We start from the raw sequence: 17,488 nt of genomic DNA, 5'->3' as shown, positions 1-17,488 counted from the left end.
TACATTACCAAACATGACATAAAATTTAAAGTGAAAAAATGAAATTCCTTTTGTTGTATGGTCTTGTATTTTTAATTGACCATAAAACAATCTCAAAAAAAAACTTCGAATAAGTGTCTTTTTCTTAAACTAAGCTTGGACACATAGGTGTGATTTCCTTCTCCTGGGTTGGGATCACATAGTTAGGAGCTGACTCTGCAAACCCGTCTCAGGAAATAATACCCCAGACCTTTAGAATGCCTGACTTGGCGCACCTCATTATTGAAGCCATGATAAAGGAGGTGTTGGGATTCATAACCCCAAACTAATGATGTTGGGACATTGGCATGAAGCCCCCACCTCTCCCCCACCACCCTCCATGGCAGATGGTCAAATTTGAACAATAAAATATCTGAAATTAAAAGATAGTCTAATGGCAAATATTGAACCATTGTAAAATCCCTGCAGATTCATTAAAGTCTTTTAGGGAAGGAAATCTGCTGTCCTTAACCAGTCTGGCTAACATATGACTTCAGATCCACTGCAATATGGTTGATTCTTAAATGTCCACTGAAATGTCTTTGAGAGCTAATCAGTTTTTAACGAATTAGTTCACAGGATGTGGATGCCACTGGTTAGGCCAACATTTATTGCCTATCCTTCATTACCCTAAGGCAATTAGGTGAAGTTGAAGGGCCAACTGGTGATGTACAACAAATGTTCATCTTGCCAGTGTTGCCATCATCATATGCAATAATAAAGCAAGCTACAGCCTTTACCTCTTACTTCCTTCCTCACACTCCCTCTGCCTCATCCATTCATGAATGCCCCATTACCCAGCCTCCATAACCCATTATACACTCCATGCCAATATATAACCTTATCCACACACATACACAGTGCTTTATGCACTCCAAGCTAACCTATGCCCTTTAAATCCAATAGCCCTTTACATTTCCTATGTCAACACAGTGCCAGTTTATGGTCAACCCATGCATCCTATCCACCATTCTTTGTCTTTGTACATATCATGTCACATCACCCAGTGTTGACAATGGCCAGATCTCAGGAACCATTCTGACATTAAATCAAGTTCATTTGTTCCCTCTCTAAAAGAAACACTGTTATTGATAAAACATACTGACCATATTTGCCTTTCTTTAATCCCTGATGAATTCAAGCATTGGAATTCTTAGTCCCACTTCAAAGAATTTATAATCATTTGGAACTGTCAAACAAATTGCAGTTAGGCACCCCAATGTGATAATGAATTGTTGTGAAGTCAGAAAAGCAGTACCAATCTATAATGATTGACATCAATCTTAATTTAACAGAGTGAACAGCAAACTCTGATTTATTTTAATACCACAGACAGTTTTTTAAAAAATATACATTTAAATGGTAGGAGATTCAAATGCATTGATAGCTTGAGAAGCCTCTCTGCCAAATTTTTTTAACAGTTCTTTGCTTAGAGAAGATGAACAACGAGGTGACCCATCACCACTTGAATGTGTCATCCTGAAGGAGGCAAGGGCAGGAGGTTGGAGGTTGATTTTGAGGGAAGTTTCCAATAGATTAGAACGTAACCTGCTTATTACAGTTTACTAGAAAATGCTGAGGAATCTGAGATTTATTGGAGCTAGTTATTTATAACTTCCAAGTAGATGTCAATGTGGATTATCATTTACTGGCTCATTTAGATTCTGTACAAATTGCACATATTGGAACTCTGAGATCCCAACAGCAACAACTTGCATTTATACAGCATATTAATGCTCCAAGGTGCTACTTAAACATCTTTCTTGTTTATTAACTTTTGAACCAGGTTATTGGTTGACTGAATAGATTCAAATGAGAACAGCACATGTTTCTAAAAGGGTAAGTATTAGAAGGTCTTTAGCACTTGAAGTCCAACAGTGAGCAACTTAATTATGGGAAAGCTTCAACTTGACTGGTGTCTGATTACAAACCAACATTCTGACTACCATTCAGTGATCTTTACTGCAAGTGAACACATGCGTGGCTGTCTATTCTTCCTTTGACCATTTCACCATCACATTTGGTTAATGAATAATGGCGATTTGGGCAAAGCATTGAAGGATACTTGTGCCCATAGAATTGTATCCATGATCACATCTAGCATCACAGAGAGACGAGGAAATTCACAAAGTAGTGTTGAAATGAAACTAATAATGATTTCTTCAATCAAAGCATCCAAACCCAGTAAGACTTTAGTTTATCCAATTAGAAACTGTCTTAACACTGATTCTTGAGGATGCAAAACTCTATCTGACAAATTAAACCAAGCCCATTCAATAGTCCAAATGCTGCTGTAATTCTCATAGAGATGGTGGCTCTTTTCAGTTTGGTACAAGATTTGCATTTACAATTAACCTGCTGCTCGGATCCTCAACTCTTAGTTGCTGAAATGTTGAAATAAATTAGGGATTAGATTAGATTACATTACAGTGTGGAAACAGGCCCTTTGACTTAACAAGTCCACACCGACCCGCCAAAGCGCAACCCACCCATACCCCTACATTTACCCCTTACCTAACACTACGGGCAATTTTTAGTATGGCCAATTCACCTGACCTACACATCTTTGGACTGTGGGAGGAAACCGGAGCACCCGGAGGAAACCCACGCAGACACGGGGAGAACGTGCAAACTCCACACAGTCGCCTGAGGCGGGAATTGAACCCGGGTCTCTGGCGCTGTGAGGCAGCAGTGCTAACCACTGTGCCACCGTGCCGCCCTAAATTGTTCTGCAGAAAGCTCAATGGAAATAATAACCTGGGTGAATTTGAATGACACTCAAGGGAGTTCTCACCCCCAGTAAAATCTTGAAGGTTATCACCAACAAGACATGAAAACCTTATCACAACCACCTCAATAAAGCTTTGTTGAATATCTGATGCATTATTCCAATGATAAATGTTCAGCTGAGCATGAAAGTTTCCATAGCAGTGTTCAGAGATGTTTAATTGCATTCTCCCAGTGTCCTGACCAATCCTTATCCCTCATCCCATCACTGAAATAGGTTATCTAGCCTTTTTTCTCATTTTCTGTTTCTGGCACCTTACTGGTTGTGCCCCTGTTGGCTGCCATATTGGCATTCCAAAAAACAGTGGGTATAGTTCAAAATAATCCTTCAGCTGTGAAGTACATTCTGGGTATCTTGAGAATCTGAATGCAACCACATAAACATGAATTCCTTTTCTGTCGTTCTATGAAAAATACCTAATGGCCAATTGCCTACATTGCACATATATGCATAGACATTCCATTTTGCACCAGAAAGCAGGCCTAATTAAAATCATTTCTGATGGTGGATTTATCTTTTCCACAAGAAGAGTTGTGTTGCTTTGGGATTTTCTTTCACATGATAGGATATTTGAATTTTTGGACTTTGTTAACAGTGCACCTTCTTGTGCAATTTAATTTTTTTTCTCATTGAAGATTGTGCTACCTTAATTGTAAAGCCAATGGGAAATATTATACAATTTACCATCAACAAAGAACATTAGCACAATCAGCTGTCTTTGAAAAACAATGAATATGCCTCAACCTACTGGAAACAAAAGGTAGTCAAAAAAAATAAGAGGGACAAGTTGCAGAAACCTATTCCTTAAATGATAAATATTCCTACTGTTACTCACACTCATCTGTAATCATTTTGGATTGTTCAATGTAAGAATAGCTCACAAAAAGCTAGCACTGCTCTGTAATCTTAACAAGATGGACAAAGTTACTGAGATCCACAGACCCAATATAATGCTCTGGGGACCAGGATTTGAATCCACTACAACAGATGATGCAATCGGAATTCAATTATAAACAAAAAAAAAATTAAAAGCTAGCCTAATGGCAAGCATTTTAACCATTGTCAATTGTCATAAAAGCCAAACTGATTCATTAATGTGTTTTAGGGAAGGAACTCTGCCATCCTTACCTGGTCTGGCCTACTTGAGACTCCAGAACCACAACAATGTGGTTGACTCTGACTGCCTTCTCAAGTGGTTGAACAAGCCACTCACTTCAAGGGGAAATCAGGGACAGGCAACAAATGCAGGTCCAGCAATGAATCCAACATTGCACAAATGAAGAAAAATAAAGATCACCCCAAGAATTTTTGGTTAGTTTCTTTTAGGAAGAGACACAAATTCCCAATCATGTAAATTGCAGAATTAAATCTGCTGTCAGTTGGCTGACGGATTTATATAAGAAAGCTGCTTCAACTCTGCTTGGAGGCGATGACTCATCGGATTAAAATCTTAGTGGCTGTTGGTTCCTCTGTCCAGCCCTAGATTTTGTCCACTGGTCATCAGAATGCTCCCTCTGGAATAACATTAATATTAACTTCAGAAAAATCAACTCTGTTATTGTGCTATAATGAAGTATGTAGAGATATACCAGCAAGCCATTCTTCTAGCTGTGACATATATCTCCCTACGTAAGTACATTTTCTCTACGTTACATGTGTTAAAAATAAGGTCTGAACTAGAATGATCAAAACTGTGTAATCCCCAATAATCCTAAATGCAATTCTCACATATGTCAGGTACTGTACCATCCAAATATTCATTTCAAATAATAGCATCAATTTCTTTGAGTGAATGATTTAATGTATTTTAGCTTTAGGAAGCAGGTTTGGTCATTTTAGTAGACATTTCATGATCGTATTTATTGTTTTCTGACCATTGCCAAGCTTGTGATGTTTCACAAACTCTATATTTCCTTCCTATATGTCTGTTCCTCACTTCAGACAATAAATATTACCAGAAAATATATTTAATGTAATAAATTCTGCCATTATTTTCAAAGTTTATTTGTGATTAAACTGATCCAATTAGCTAACACTTCCATCTAGAGACATGAAACTGCTTCCATATTGACATTGTTGCTTCTGAATAAAATCCAGTAATCATTAGGTTTTGGTATGGTATTTATAAATAACTTAGACTTATAATTTTGAATGCGAATATTATACTGTGGCATAACACATTTGATAATTGTTAAATTTTGGATCAGTTAACAAGGACTTTCATTTTCCTCTTAGTTCTAGCAGACTATGCTCCTTACTTCTATGACAATGCACCAAACAGCACCAATGGGAACATGGCTATGTTGAGCATTCCTGAGGATACGCCTATAGGTATGTATTTGAGATAGTTCTTTGATATTCAAAGGTTAACGTTTGTAAAGCTTATTCCGAATACATAGTTTCATTAACAAGTGTGATGTGTGGAATTTATAATTCATGACACTGCCAATTTTCTGGTTATTACAACAGATCTTGGGAAATCAGGAAAGAGTTCACAGTGCACAATTCTCCAATTATTACCATTGGTTATGAAAGGTTCTATATAGGATTGTCATTCACACTCATAAACGTTGCCAGAATTGCACTTAGTCAATAACTGTTAAGCGTATCAGCCTATACTCTCTGCATTGTAACACCAGGAGCAGGAATAGGCTATTCACTCCTCCAGCCCAGTCTGCCATTCTAGATCATGGCTGATCATTTCCTGTATTATTCCCATATCTTTTGATGATATTAGGTACTCAAAATATACCAATCTTTGTCTTGAGCTTACTTGATGACTGAGCTTCCACAGTGCTATGTGCAGAGAGTGCTAAAGATTCATTACCCTCTGATGAAGACTCTCTTCCTCAGTAATTTGCCTTTTATTCTGAGACTCTGTCCCCTCAATCCCGACTCTACACCATAGGGAAACATTCTTTCTGCATCTACTATGTCTATCCCTTTGAGAAGTTTGTGGATTTCTGTGAGAGCACTTTGCATTCTTCTGAACTGCAGAAAATATACATGATTTGGATATGAATATAGGAGGAATGGTTAGTAAGTTTGCAGGTTACACCAAAATTGGAGGTGTGGTGGACAGTGTAGGAGGTTATCTCAGAGTACAGATGGACTAATGGGCCAAGGAATGACAGATGGAGATTAATTTAGATAAATGTGAGGTGTTGTATGTTGGTAAGGCAAATCAGGTCAGTACTTATACATCTAATGGTAGGGTCTTGGGGAGTGTTGCTGAACAAAGAAGTCTTGGGGTGCAGGTTCATAGTTCCTCGAAGGTGGAGTCACAGTAGACAAAATAGTGAAGAAGGTGTTTGGTACACTTGCCTTTAATGGTCAGTGCACTGAGTATAAGAGTTGGGAGGTCATGTGTGCCTGGACAGGATATTGGCGAAGCCACTTTTGGTCTGCTGTGCTCAATTCTGGTATTCCTGCTATAGGAAAGATGTTGTTAAATTTGAAAAGATGCAGAAAAGATTTACAAGGATGTTGCCAGGGTTGGAGAGCTTGGAGAGGTTGAAGAAGCTGGGGTTATTTTCCCTGAAGCATTGAAGGCTGAGGTGTGACCTTATAGAGGTTTATAAAATCATGAGGGGCATAGATAGGTTTTTTTCCCAGGATATGAAGTCCAAAACTAGAGTGCATAGGTTTAAGGTGAGAGGGGAAAGATATAAAAGGGATGTAAGGGGCAACATTTTCATGCAGAGAGTATGGAATGAGCTGGCAGAGGAATTGGTGGAGACTGGTACAGTTACAGCATTTAAAAGGCATTTGGATGGGTACATGAATAGGAAAAGGTTTAAAGGGATATGGGCCAAGTGGTGGAAAATGGGACGAGATTAGGTTAGGTTATCTGGTCGATATGAGCAAGTTGAACCAAAGGGTCTGTTTCCATGCTGGACATCTCTATGACTATGACTCTATGAATAGGAAGGGTTTAGAGGGATATAGGCCAAATGCTAGCAAATGGGACTAGATTAATTTTGGAAATCTGGTCGACATGGTTGAGTTGGATTGAAGCACCTGTTTCTGTGCTATACATCTCTATGACTCTAAGTCCCCTCAATCTTTCCTTTATGAGGATATTTTAAGAGCTCCAACTTGTTTACAGCTCAGTACGTATTTATGAAAAATTGATGACCAAAATTCACAATTTACTTTCCTGAAATGGATGAATTTGAATATTTTAGACCCTAACATGGAGCAGCCAAAAGGTCTCAAAGTCAGTGACAGATTCCAGAACTATTGGTAACTCAGGTCTGCATAGGTTCCTCTTCTATTTTCTAGACACAACACACTGTTGGTGGATAAGTCTACACCTGGTATATTGCCAGCAAAGCAATCCTTCAGGTCACTAATCCCGAGCAAATGTAACACATTCTTTGCTTTTTCATTAGTTCATGAGACGTGGGCATCACGAGAGAGACCAGCATATATAGTCCAACCCTAATTGCCCTGGAGAGGATGAAGTCACTGCAGTCCTTTTGTGTACGGCAGGCAATATGCTATTAGGAAGGGAATTCCAGGATTTTGATCCAATAGCAGTGCAGGAATGGCAATATAGTTCCAAGTCAAGTTGGTATGGAGCTTGGACGGGAACAAAGGTTTTGCTGTTCATTTACATCTACTGTCCTTGTCATATCTATACCTATATCACAGAGTTGTTTTGGAAGATTCTGTTTGGGTGTATTACAATATCCAATTCAGCAGCAGGTTTTTCAATCCCTCATCAAATCTTTGAACCATTCAATGGCCGGACACATAAAGAGGCCATTCAGCCCTTATGCTTGGTCTGGCTTCTTGAAACAGCCATTCAACTAACCCCACTCCCTTGTTCTTGCTATGTATTGAAATTTGCATTGTGTAAATTGCCCCCCTACCATACACATATGTGCCCACAGAGGAGGTCTGCTCTGAAGAGATAATAATGGATTTGTGTTTAACCGCTCATGCAGTTCTATTTCTAAATGTTTATGGCTGAGTAAAGAATTGTTTCGTCACAAGAAATTCACATTTCCTTCCCAACAGCTCTGTGAATATTTCCCGTTCAAATATGTATCCAATTCCTTTTTGGAAGGTACTACTGAATTTGCTTCCATCACCATTTTCAGTCAGTGCATTCAGATCATTATAATTCACTGCACAAAACATTGTCTTGCCTCACTTCTGATTCTTTACGACAGACAGCTTTCCTCTCAATATGCAGTGAGAGGAGTTGTTCACACTAGCCCATGTTCAGAATATATCTTCCATTACTTTGTTGGCCTCATGAATCCGGAATTATAAAATGGCTGAGCAATGAAATCAGGATGTTTAATGGGAGTGAGCGCTTTGTGAAGCACCAGCTCTATTCTTCCTTCAGTGCGTGTCAGAAACCCACCTTGTCTTCCTTCTTCAAACTAATCAAGGTCCTCAATGAAAGAATGTAGGAGAGTATGAGGGAAAGAACAGCCAAATGAGATTCAAATATAACTTAATTGAAAAGATGGTACTAACACAGGGACAATGGGCTGAGTACCTTCTTTGTAAATTGCAATTGTTGCTATTTGTTAATTCTATAATAACAATCAGTGTCCCTCACCATTGCAATGACAAACATGACAGCAAAACAAAATGACATGTCTCCATCTCTGTCCTAGCTGGTAGTTTCTTCAAATGATGCATGATGCTGCATTCAAAGTTGCAAGCTCTGTCGTTGTTTTGTTTTCATAGAATTGCAGAATCTCTGGGGAAAGAGGCCATTGACCCAACAAGTCCACACTGATCCTCTGAAGAGTAACCCACGCAGACCTATTCCCCTACCTTATTATTCTACATTTACCCCTGACTAATGGACATAACATATACATCCCTGAACACTGTGAGCAATATAGCATGGCCAATTCACATAACCTGCACATCTTTGAATTGCGGGAGGAATCCGGAGCACCTGGAGGCCACCAGACACAGGGAGAATGTGCAAACTCTGAGGCTGGAATCAAGCCCTTACCGAGCATTTCATTAAAAAATACTGTCAGACTCCATGGAAATCTATGAAACAAGAATGTGGTTTAGAGCTATGATTATAATATTATATGGTCCATTCAGCACTTGATATGTTTGTCTCATGTCACCTTCTAAGGTTTTTTTTCAAAGTGCTTGAAGGTTGATAAGCCAAAAGTTTTATTGTTGGTTCATTGTTATTGCTTCCTGATTGTTCCAGGACAGCAACAACACAGGCAATGTGGAAAATTACCTAAGTATGTTCTATCCATAAAAGCGAGGAGAATTCCAACCCTGCCCTTTGACCATTAGCAAAGTAATGGGTGGGGTTGTCAGCAGTGCAGGAAAATGGCACATGCTCTACAGTAAACTGAAAATTAACACTCATCTTAGGCTTTGCTACGGCCTACAAATCTCTCATAACAGCTTAGATGCCCTTCTCAAGGACATTTAAGGATGGGTAATAAATGCTGGCTGAGCTAGCAATACCCATGTCCCATGAACAAAAAAAATCCATAAAACATCTGAGCCCTAAAACATCTGAGAACTAAAATATAATTGAATTAACACACCCCAGTTGTAAATCACTATCAAAAACTTTGTTCTGTTGTTACAAACTCTAAATGTTTAACTTTTCTGTAGGATCACATCTGTACACTTTAAATGGCACAGATCCAGAGGGAAATTCAGTCACTTACCACATGACCTTTGAACCTGGAACAAAACAATATTTTGCAGTGGAACCACAAACAGGAGATGTCACTTTGGTGGAGGAGCTGGACAGAGAGGTAAAGCTCTTTGCTGTTTTGTTTTATTACTATATTTGTTGTTTCAATGATAGTGGACACTGACCATTACTGTAGAATTATAGAATTGTAGAAACTGCAAGATTCAGCCCATCGCCCCATGCTAGTAGCAGCTTTTCAACATGTTCTACTTGAATCTCATCTGGTTGTCATTTCCCTCAAACAAAGAGACCTTGGGTTGCAGGTATATAGCTCCTTGAAAGTGGAGTCATAGGTAGACAGGGTGGTGAAGAAAGCGTTTGGCATGCTTGCCTTCAGTGTTCATTGAGTATAGGAGTTGGGACGTCATGTAAAGGACATTGGTGATGCCACTTTTAGAATACTGCATTCAGTTCCTAGACTCCCTGCTACAGGAAAGATGTTGTTAAACTTGAAAGGAAAAGATTTAAAAGGGTGTTGCTGGGATTGGAGAGTTTGAGCTATGGGAGAGGCTGAATAAACTAGGACTTTTTCCTTGGAGCATCAGAGGCTGAGGGTTATAAAATCATGAGGTGCATGGATGGGGTGAATAATGAAGGTCTTTTTCCCAGAGTAGGGGATTCCAAAGCTAGAGGGCGTGGGTTTAAGGTGAGAGGAAAAAGGTTTAAAAGAGAGCAGAGGGGCAACTTTCATGCAGAGGGTGGTGCGTGTATGGAAGAGCTGCCAGAGGACATAGAGGTGGGTAGTACTATTATAACATCTAAAGGGACATCATTTGGGTACATGTACAGGAAGGGTTTGGAGGGATATGGGGCCAAAAGCTACCAAATGGAACAAGATCAGTTTAGGATATTTAGTCAGTGTGAATGAATTGGACAAGATGGTCAGTTTCTGTCATGTATAATTCTATGACCCTATGACTCATACTCTCCCTTGTTCCTTTTCATATACTTATCTAATGCTTTCTAACTTGAAAATAAGAGTAAATTTTTTTGCTTCCAGAATATGACCTCATCAATGTCCTTTACATGATGTTCTAACTCCTATACTCAATGCACAATGAAGGCAAGCATGCCAAACGCCTTCTTCACCATCTTATCAACACTGCAGCTCCACTTTAAAGGAACTATATGGGTCAGTGACTGTGTTTACAGCCACAAACTCCAAATTACAATGGCACCACCTTCTCTGAATCTGTCCTCTAGAGGTTAGATAGCTTTTCCTGGAAGGGGGTAATGGGAATCAGGATGTCAGATTACCTTATGCACATTGACTGCCTTTTGACCATTGAATCCAGGAAAAGTCTAGAGTTTAAGACCAAGGAGGAAATTTCCCAAAGTATGGTTATAGAGATTGAAGTTCCTAGCTAAGAGAACACTATTATAATGATGACCATCTTTTTCTATTCAATAATATTGAATATGTTGTTTTTGTTTTGCAGAAAGAAGATGAAATTGAAGTACTTGTTGGTATTTCTGATAGTGTGAATAAAGTAAGACGTCTTACACATTGCAAAGTACCATGTACTTAAAGTCCAAGACATCATCTATATAACAATTAAAATAAATGCTTCAATGAGTACCCTAAATGCTGCAGATATATTACCTATCCATTGAGATATTACCAAAAGCAATTGTCAACAAGTTTCTTTGTCTCACTAACTCTCAGCCAAATGAGGGTCAAGAATTTATTTCATCAGATCCCAGTGTTTTGCATCTCCTCATCTAATAATCTGCTTGTTGTGTTTGTGATTATTTGAATCCCTCCAACTGGAACCCCTCACAACTTGAATCTCCCCACCGCGTCTCTAACTTGATGTCTGCACTCGATGTACATTTGACATACATGCTTTATACTATCCCTCTATTTTGGCAGCCACTGTCCTATTGCTTTTCACCCGTAGGGAAGTTACAGAACACTGGGACGTACCTTCCATTATCTGTCACATTTCTGTTTTACAGTAAGAGTGAGGCTAAAAACTGTGGTGTGGACATTGAGAACATTGCTAGAAGACATCATGAAGCAATCGAGATGCAAAGCTAAAACAATAATTAGGAGATATTTGAGCTGGAGAAATAGTTAACAATTTCTGTCACCTATGCATGTGGCTTGAAAGACAGCAGCCTGTGTTAAATACAAGTTATCAATAATCTCATCAGAGGCTTTGCCAGTGCTAGGTTTCAAGATTCTAATCTTCCTAGCTTGTACAGATGGGTGATATATACGTAAGCACAAGAAGAGGATAACACTCTCAAAGCACCAACTGAAGTAAACAGAAGACAAAATAGCAACCATTTTGAGCTAGAGTCTGCACGAGTCTTTCCTCACCAAACATGGATGTATTTCAACATCACACTGGCAATACATTCCTTTTCATGATGGCATGGTCTTGGGCATAGGTCTCTGTGATTTGTGGCATTTAAAATTAATTAGGAACAATATTGCGGTTAATTGCAACTTATTTTAAAAATCATAGTTAGAGCAAGCCAGCACAGAGTCTTGATTTAGCAAAATAGTTTGAATGTGTTTATGAGTTGATTTTATCAATACTTCTGTGGTATAATTCTCTTTCATTTTGAAATATCTTTTTGAGAAACAATGTTATTCAAGTAACATAGTGTTATTTCACAGAGCACAACAATTCAGGAACATTTAGGGTGGATATTTAATTTCAGTGTCACATTGATTGGGGAGGCTTTATTTTGTGAGAATTCTTTTCAAGGGAAGATACTTACGTCTAATTATTGCTTTTAGGCATAAAATGCACAACATGGTTTTTCTTATCTGTGATTCCAAACAATGGATTGAGTTGCATGTGAACCGGTCTGCAAAATCATCTTTCAGTGAAAAATGATAGATGGAGAACTCTTTGTGTTTTCAGGTTGTCGAGAAGGTTCGAATACTTGTAACAGATGCCAATGATGAGTGCCCAGAGTTCATTAATAGACCCTATATCATTAATATCCCTGAGGTAAATTTCTTTTAGGAACAATCTCTTATTTAATTAATTAATTAATTGGCAACTGACAAATTAATGTAATCTGAAATTGACTAATGTGTTTTCTTGGACTGGGGTCTGCTAGGACACCCCTTCGGGGACCAGCATATTCAAGGTGCAGGCAGTGGACAAAGACAATGGATCTGGAGGCAGTGTCACTTACTTTCTGCAGGTATTCATTCTCTATTGCAGTATTAGTTACTGTTGATATGAAACTGTTGTCACACGCAAGAAATCAAGGAGGAAATGTGACCTTCTTCACATAAACAGTACGATTTAACAGAAGAGGGCAAAAGTGACCATGTTTCTGTGTTTGTTGTTACGATATTGTGACTTGACATCAGTATTAATAACTGTGAGAAATCCAAAGGGCAGAGTATCCATTTAGGCTGTGTAAACAACGGAATTCAGCAGGAAACAGAAAGGCCTAAACAAATATTAGGAAAACACTTAAGTAATTGTGGAACATTGGAAACAACTGAGTGGTTAATGTGGAATTTCCTGAAAGGCTCCAAAGTTTTGGGTTATTGATGAAGCATTTTCCACAGTATCTGTGGGAGATGTTGGGAGTTATTTTAACTTCTGCCAAAAATGAAAGAGTTGAGATCTCAGATGCCTTCTGTTGACCTCAAGTGAAAAGTAAACTCAGGCGATGTGTATGGAGATGTCTGACTCAATATTATTCATATTACATTATATGGAAGCATTAAAATTGCCCCTTTATTTATGCAATGTTTTTAAAATATGAATAGTGAACTTTTAACTAAAGTTTTGTCTTTTTTTAAAAACTGATTTCTTGCTCAACAGCTTTTCACTGTTTAGATTCTCGTAGTTATTTTCCATCTCTGATTTGCTGCTCCTTCTGTACATTCTGTTCCAGAATATGCATAAGAACAAGTTTTCAATGGATCGATACAGTGGGGTCCTTCGTCTAAAATCAAGTGTAACTCTGGATTTTGAGAAGTCTACGACCCACTTTGTTACTGTTAAAGCCAAGGTAAACTGACGTAGTGGGGGTCAGGTTGGAGGGGCATCTGGAGAAAGCTAATGTCCATAATATGATTTCAATTTTATTTTAGGATGGAGGTGGCAAGTTGAGAGGAATGCATCGAATTTGCTCTTCCTCAACCACTGTAACAATCAATGTTTTGGATATTCAGGACACTCCTCCCATATTTTCTGGCACACCATATTTTGGATACGTGTATGAAGATACCGAACCTGTGAGTAGTGATTCATCACGTACTCATTCATGCTGTAACTGAATATCTGTACATTTAGCAGTCATGTGTTCAGATATAAGTTGAGATGGTTCATATAAAGAATTCAAAGCCAAAGTGCAAAACAATGATAAGTTTCCGCTGAGGACCGAGTTGGGGCAGCACGCTGGCTCAGCAGTTAGCACTGCTGCCTCACAGCGCCAGGCAACTGTCTGTGTGGAGTTTGCACATTCTCCCCGTGTCTGCATGGGTTTCCTCCGGGTGCTCCGGTTTCCTCCCACAGTCAAAGATGTGCAGGTTAGGTGAAATTGGCCATGCTAAATTGCCCATAGTATTAGGTGCATTAGTTAGGGGAATGTGTCTGGGTGGGTTGCTCTTCAGAGGATCGGTGTGGACTTGTTGGGCCGAAGGGCCTGTTTCCACACTGTAGGGAATCTAATAAAATAATAATAAGAATTTGCCAATAACTACTTTATGACTTGAGCAATTAGTGATAAATTTGAAACTCTCTTCTCCATTAGTATTTCACTTTCAGATGTAGCCCCTGCATAGTGGACAGATTTTGCTATAACATCTAAAATAAAAGCTAACAGTTCCTCCGTACAATGGTGTCAACTTAGATTCTGTACTTAAGTCCCTAAAGTGAGACATAAGCCCACAACCTTCTCACCAATGGTATAACTATTATTCTCAAACAGGGGCTAGCATTCACATGGTTGCTTTGGTTAAGCATCAGAAAAGTGGCAAGTCAAACGTAGTGCTATTTTATATAGCTTAATTCCAAAAAACCTCCAAGAGTTTTCTGGTTGTGTTTGATCAGCCATTTGAACTCGGGAACAGTAACAAACTTTGAAAATATTGATGCTTAGGATGATGCCATTGTTAGAGTTAAAATTGTTTAAGGTATTGTTGGAGAATACGCGTAAGAAAATACTTAAATATGTTTGGATAATACATAAAGGAGTATACACTGAAGTATGGAGGAAGAATATACTTTTGTACTTGTGAGTGTGTCATTGTTAAGAGGTGCCAAAAGGAGAACAGCATGAAGTGAACAGGAGCTGTGACAATACTATGGCTTTAAGAGGTATATTTTGTCCTTTTAATTGAAGAGAGGTTTTAAAACGGAGTTGCCAAGCAATTTACCAGATCTGCTAGAGTAAACAGCTTGTGAGGCCTTAGGTTTTTTTTCAAAAGTTAGAACAATAGAAGCAACCTGAATGGGTGTGGTCAAGCTCCCACAGAACCAGGATTTTTAGTTTTAGCTCTCAGCAGTTGCTGTTGGGGTCTTAAGGAATTGAAAGCTATTTCTTCCCCTCTCTGTTACAGCCAAGGTTGTGGGTTCTCTCCCTGGTACTGGAGTTGCATGTGAGACCATCTGTTTTCTGAATTTACCTTCTGCCAAGGGTGCGTTTATGGGATGTTTCTATATTGGAACAGTTAATTAGTAATAGCTACTGTGTCAATTATTCTGTTAAGTTTTCCAACAGAGTTAATTTATTCCAATTTCTTTTTTCTTTTGTTGTATTTTAACTATAGTGGATACATCAAAAATGTTTTGCTTTAAATCCAGTAGTCTGATTAATCAAATTGCATCTGGAATGCAATATCTTCCATTTACCTTGAAAACAAGTAAAAGTTAGGGTCTAGACTATCTTCTGAATATTTTGAGAGGGTTTGGTCTGGTCCATAACAGAACTATATTGGAGAAAATAATCAAAATTTGCAGAAAAGACAGACATCAATAATGTATGCCAAAACATATTATTCAGTTTTATACAGACTGTCTATTTGATTTCCTTTTAGGGTTCAGAAATATTTACTGTGATGGCCTATGATGGAGACCGTGGGAACCCCAATCCAATCCGTTACACTATTGCACACGGTAAGTGTTATCATACAATTCAGTGAGATAATAGAAGACTTCAGGAATCAGGCTAACGATTGTTCATTTCATGCATATGCAAGGAGAACAGTCTTATCACCGTGAAATGTAAAACTCTTGTGGGTTGCAAACACTTCCAGTTTCTGTACAAAACAAAACAACATCCATATTACCATTCCCACACTTCACTGTACAGGTGTCTTATATTACCTGTTGTTTTCTCACAGCCTTTGCAGGCAATTAGGGGACATTAGTAGACTCAGTTGGCTGGACAACTGGTTTGTGATGCAAAGTGATGCCAACAGTGTGGGTTCAAATTCTATTCCAGCTGGAGTTAACATATTGGATTCCCTTCACAACCTTACCCTTTGCCTAAGATGTGGTGATCCTTAGGTCAACCACCACCAGTCATTTCTCTCTGAGCCCTATGGTCTGGGAAGATTATGATGACTTTTATGTTTTTCAAAGGCATTGTCTCTAGTTCACCAAAGGCCAACTCTATATTGTTGCTACTGCAGCTTTTATATTTCTAGCCAGCCTTCATACATCTATGGTCCCCATTTAACAGTTACAATATAACTAAACATTTAGCCCTTAACTAATTGAAACTGATTCAACCTTTCCAGAATGCAAGTGGCCTGTATGAAATGTTTGACTACACACTGTGTGGGTCTATAGAGTCCCAAGTTTGAGTGATCTACGTGTTCAAACCCAGACAGCCTAGCCTTGTTGGCATTTTTAAAAATTGCTGATTTATCCTGTTTGACCTTCATGGACTTCGGTAATTGAACAGGGCTGTTCAGTGTGCTTTTTGCTTGCTAACATGTAATTCTAGTGTCTGAGCACCAATTGACACCATGCTGAGAATTTTCAAAATTAAAAGGAACCCACCTCTAAGTTTTAGAGATGAATTCAATGAAATAGGAATAATGTGCTGAAGAATCATGATTATTGTATTAGCTCCCTACCTTGCTGTTATGCTCCCAGCTTATTGTTCCGCTCCAGAAAATTGCTGCATTGACTCTTATAAAGAGCCAACTAATGCTCCATGATGCTGGTGTAAGTGGCTATTGAAACCATAAACCTGGAATCTCAGTAATAAGCTGTGCAGTGATTGGCTTTCTACTCGTTATGATAGTGATGTTACCGGATGTGAAATCTGATTTTCATTTATCCCCACCAGCAATAGAGTCATAGAGTCATTGAGATGGACAGAACGGAAACAAACCCTTCTGTCCAACTAGTCCATACCGACCAGATATCCCAACCCAATCTAGTCCCACCTGCCAGGACCCGGCCCATATTCCTCTAAACCCTTCCTATTCATATATCCATCCAGATGCGTTTAAATATTGTAATTATACCAGCCACCACCACTTCCTCTGGTAACTCATTCCATACATGCACCATGCTCTGCATTAAGTACCAGGTTAGACTGGAGCTGCTTCATGCCAGGTCTTGAGCTGGTGAACAGTGAAATTCTTTGTGAGATACAAGGAAACATTGAAGCAGAAAGTGGATTACATAGTTCAGTGAATGTTTAATGCATGAAGCTCTGATTTCATCATTTCACAGCAGTATTATACAGCAATAAAAGCAACAGTCATTACACACATTCCCATGAAATTGTAACTAGCACTCATCATCCAATGCAATGTGTGAATTAAGTATATATTTCTTCTTTGCTCTTTCTGATGTCACTGGTCCTTCTTTCTTCCTTTCCCACTTTTTTAGTTTTGAAGTACAAGCTCAATTGGTGCAGTAGTGAGGGAGAACTGGTGATTCAATTAGCTCCATTGGTTGGATGGTTGGTTTGCAATGCACTCTGATGCCAATAGCACAGGTTCAATTACCACACTGGCTGAGGTCACCATT

General features: G+C 38.8%; 2 protein-coding genes across 5 annotated transcripts in view; one reads left to right on the top strand and one right to left on the bottom strand.

The window, feature by feature from the left end:
- LOC122541868 (ferroptosis suppressor protein 1-like) overlaps positions 1-4,086 on the bottom strand; it is a 48,823-nt gene extending 44,737 nt beyond the window's left edge. For both annotated transcript variants that reach the window (XM_087982405.1, XM_087982403.1), the window contains exon 1: positions 3,935-4,086. The gene's annotated coding sequence lies outside the window, so the exon portion shown is untranslated. The remainder of the gene's footprint in view (positions 1-3,934) is intronic.
- Positions 4,087-4,279: 193 nt separating this feature from the next.
- Positions 4,280-17,488, top strand: part of LOC122541871 (cadherin-related family member 1) — a 42,177-nt gene continuing 28,968 nt past the window's right edge. For 2 of the 3 annotated variants that reach the window (XM_043679022.2, XM_043679023.2), the window contains exons 1-9: positions 4,280-4,435; positions 5,042-5,137; positions 9,428-9,573; positions 10,952-11,002; positions 12,392-12,481; positions 12,594-12,680; positions 13,389-13,505; positions 13,588-13,731; positions 15,535-15,613. In XM_043679022.2, coding sequence (XP_043534957.2) covers positions 4,375-4,435; positions 5,042-5,137; positions 9,428-9,573; positions 10,952-11,002; positions 12,392-12,481; positions 12,594-12,680; positions 13,389-13,505; positions 13,588-13,731; positions 15,535-15,613 — 871 coding nt within the window. In that variant the 5' untranslated portion in view covers positions 4,280-4,374. The remainder of the gene's footprint in view (positions 4,436-5,041; positions 5,138-9,427; positions 9,574-10,951; positions 11,003-12,391; positions 12,482-12,593; positions 12,681-13,388; positions 13,506-13,587; positions 13,732-15,534; positions 15,614-17,488) is intronic. The other variant, XM_087982310.1, reaches the window with a different exon arrangement.

The sequence above is a fragment of the Chiloscyllium plagiosum genome, unplaced genomic scaffold (genome assembly GCF_037043375.1).
Source record: "Chiloscyllium plagiosum isolate Xiang-an unplaced genomic scaffold, Cpla_swu_hap1 HiC_scaffold_43, whole genome shotgun sequence".
In the NCBI taxonomy this organism is placed as follows: domain Eukaryota; kingdom Metazoa; phylum Chordata; class Chondrichthyes; order Orectolobiformes; family Hemiscylliidae; genus Chiloscyllium; species Chiloscyllium plagiosum.
This window is presented reverse-complemented; position numbering and strand designations above follow the sequence as displayed.